General features: G+C 37.1%; 1 protein-coding gene across 1 annotated transcript; it reads right to left on the bottom strand.

The window, feature by feature from the left end:
• Positions 1 to 1,018: 1,018 nt before the first annotated feature.
• On the bottom strand, positions 1,019 to 1,619 carry LOC109209398. The gene is made up of 3 exons (XM_019372658.1): positions 1,412 to 1,619; positions 1,200 to 1,301; positions 1,019 to 1,098 (listed from the first exon to the last, which is right to left on the bottom strand). Exons 1-3 carry the CDS (start codon positions 1,617 to 1,619, stop codon positions 1,019 to 1,021), a joined length of 390 nt encoding a protein of 129 aa, XP_019228203.1.
• Positions 1,620 to 1,992: the final 373 nt, after the last annotated feature.

Raw genomic sequence — 1,992 nt, 5'->3', positions numbered from 1 at the left:
TGCATTTTTGTTGCACAGGTATATGTATCTCTAGCAGCCTTCTGGGCGTAGCAGCGCGGATGATTCTGGGACTAGATGAGTTGCATTATTCGAGGCGACCCGCAGCTAGTATAGTCCCTCTCGGCATATTGTGTTTATTTCCTGTCCATTGTATTTCGGACGGATGTTGTATTTTATTTTTCCTTATCAGTAGATGCTCATGCACTTGTGACACCGGGTTCTGGAATGGTTATCGAAAGATTTGTACTAATCGTTTATTATTTAATTTGAATTTAAGTGGTGATCTTTTTTATTTATGAAAAATATAAGGAAAAGTCCTAGATTTCAAAGGTATTAAAAAGAGAAGTTAATCGATTAATTAAGTCGGCTTGCCTGACAGCGGTGTCCGGCGCCACCACGACCCTTAGTGGATTTTGGGTCGTGACACAAGTGCCTTAGGAGATAGGAAGGGCAAGTGAGAGATGTATACAGATGAACAAAATCCTTGCTATTTATAGAAAGGAAATGGCCTTAATATCATGCATGACATCACATTAAGTGTGATCATGCAATGTAAATGCATGAAAAAATGCATCTACGAATTTCCTCCTAAAAGGGGCTTCCAAATGTTCACACTTGTTCATATTAATCTTGTCAAATTCAACAAATCTCCACCTTGGCAAGATTCCACTCTTTCAATTTTCTCTCACTGATAAATTTTGATTGTGTCTTCAACTTCAATCTTCAAAGTTCAACAATGTTGATCAAGTTCAAACAATATTGAAAACTTGATCGCAGTCACTACTTTTGTTAGCATATCGGCAGGGTTGTTTGTAGTCCGAATTTTCTGCACCATAACTCCACATTCTTCTATAATATCTCACACAAAGTGATATCGAACATCAATGTGTTTCGTCCTTGCATAATAAACTTGGTTCTTTGCTAATTTGATAGCACTTTGACTATCACAAAATAGTGTGATGCTTTCTTGACTAATACCAAGCTCTGTAAGCAACCCCGTGAAGCCAAATTGCCTCTTTTACAGCCTGCGTAATTGCATGTACTCTGCCTCAGTAGTAGACGAAGCAACCGTTGAATGCAAAGTAGACTTCCAACTAACTGGTGCATTTGCAAAAGTAAAAACATAACAGTAGTTGATCTACGCTTGTCCAAATCACCCACATAATCTAAGTCACAATATCCAACCGGATACTCACTACCTTCCTGCTCAAAAAACAATCCAACATCTACAATATTACGAATATTCCGTAAAATCCATTTTACAGCTTGCCAATGCTCCGTTTCCTGGATCGTGCATATATCTGCTTACAACTCAGATAGCATGTGAAATATCAGGTCTTGTGCAAACCATTGCATACATCAAGCTACCAACGACATTCGCATATGATACTCTTGACATATATATACTCACGTTCAGCTTCATTCTTCAGCGACATAGCAGCACTAAGCTTAAAGTGAGGAGCACGAGGGGTGCTAACCGACTTTGTGTTCTCATTCATGCCAAATTGATCTATTGCTCTCTTCAAGTATTCTTTCTGAGATAGATAGAGGTTCTTTGAATGTCTATCTCTTTTTATCTCCATGCCAAGAATTTTCTTCGCCTCACCCAAATCCTTCATCTCAAACTCCTTTTTTAGTTGAATATTTAACTTCTTAATTTCCTCTTGACTTTTTGAAGCTATCAACATATCATCAACGTATAGGAGAAGATATATAAAGGATCCATCTTCAAGCTTGTGCAAATACACATAATGATCGTATTTTCTTCTTCTGTACTTCTACTGCAACATAAACTTGTCAAATAGTTTGTACCATTATTTAGAAGATTATTTCAATCCGTACAACGGTTTTACAAGTTTGCACACCATATTTTCCTTTTCACCAACTTTGAATCCTTATAGTTGAGTCATATAGATTTCGTCTTCCAAATCTCCATGTCAAAATGCAGTTTTTACATTTAACTGAACTAGTTCCAAATTCAATTGTACTACC

This window comes from Nicotiana attenuata, unplaced genomic scaffold (assembly GCF_001879085.1).
Source record: "Nicotiana attenuata strain UT unplaced genomic scaffold, NIATTr2, whole genome shotgun sequence".
Classification (NCBI taxonomy): domain Eukaryota; kingdom Viridiplantae; phylum Streptophyta; class Magnoliopsida; order Solanales; family Solanaceae; genus Nicotiana; species Nicotiana attenuata.
The sequence above is the reverse complement of the archived record's forward strand: the minus strand, read 5'-3'. Positions and strand labels throughout refer to the sequence as shown.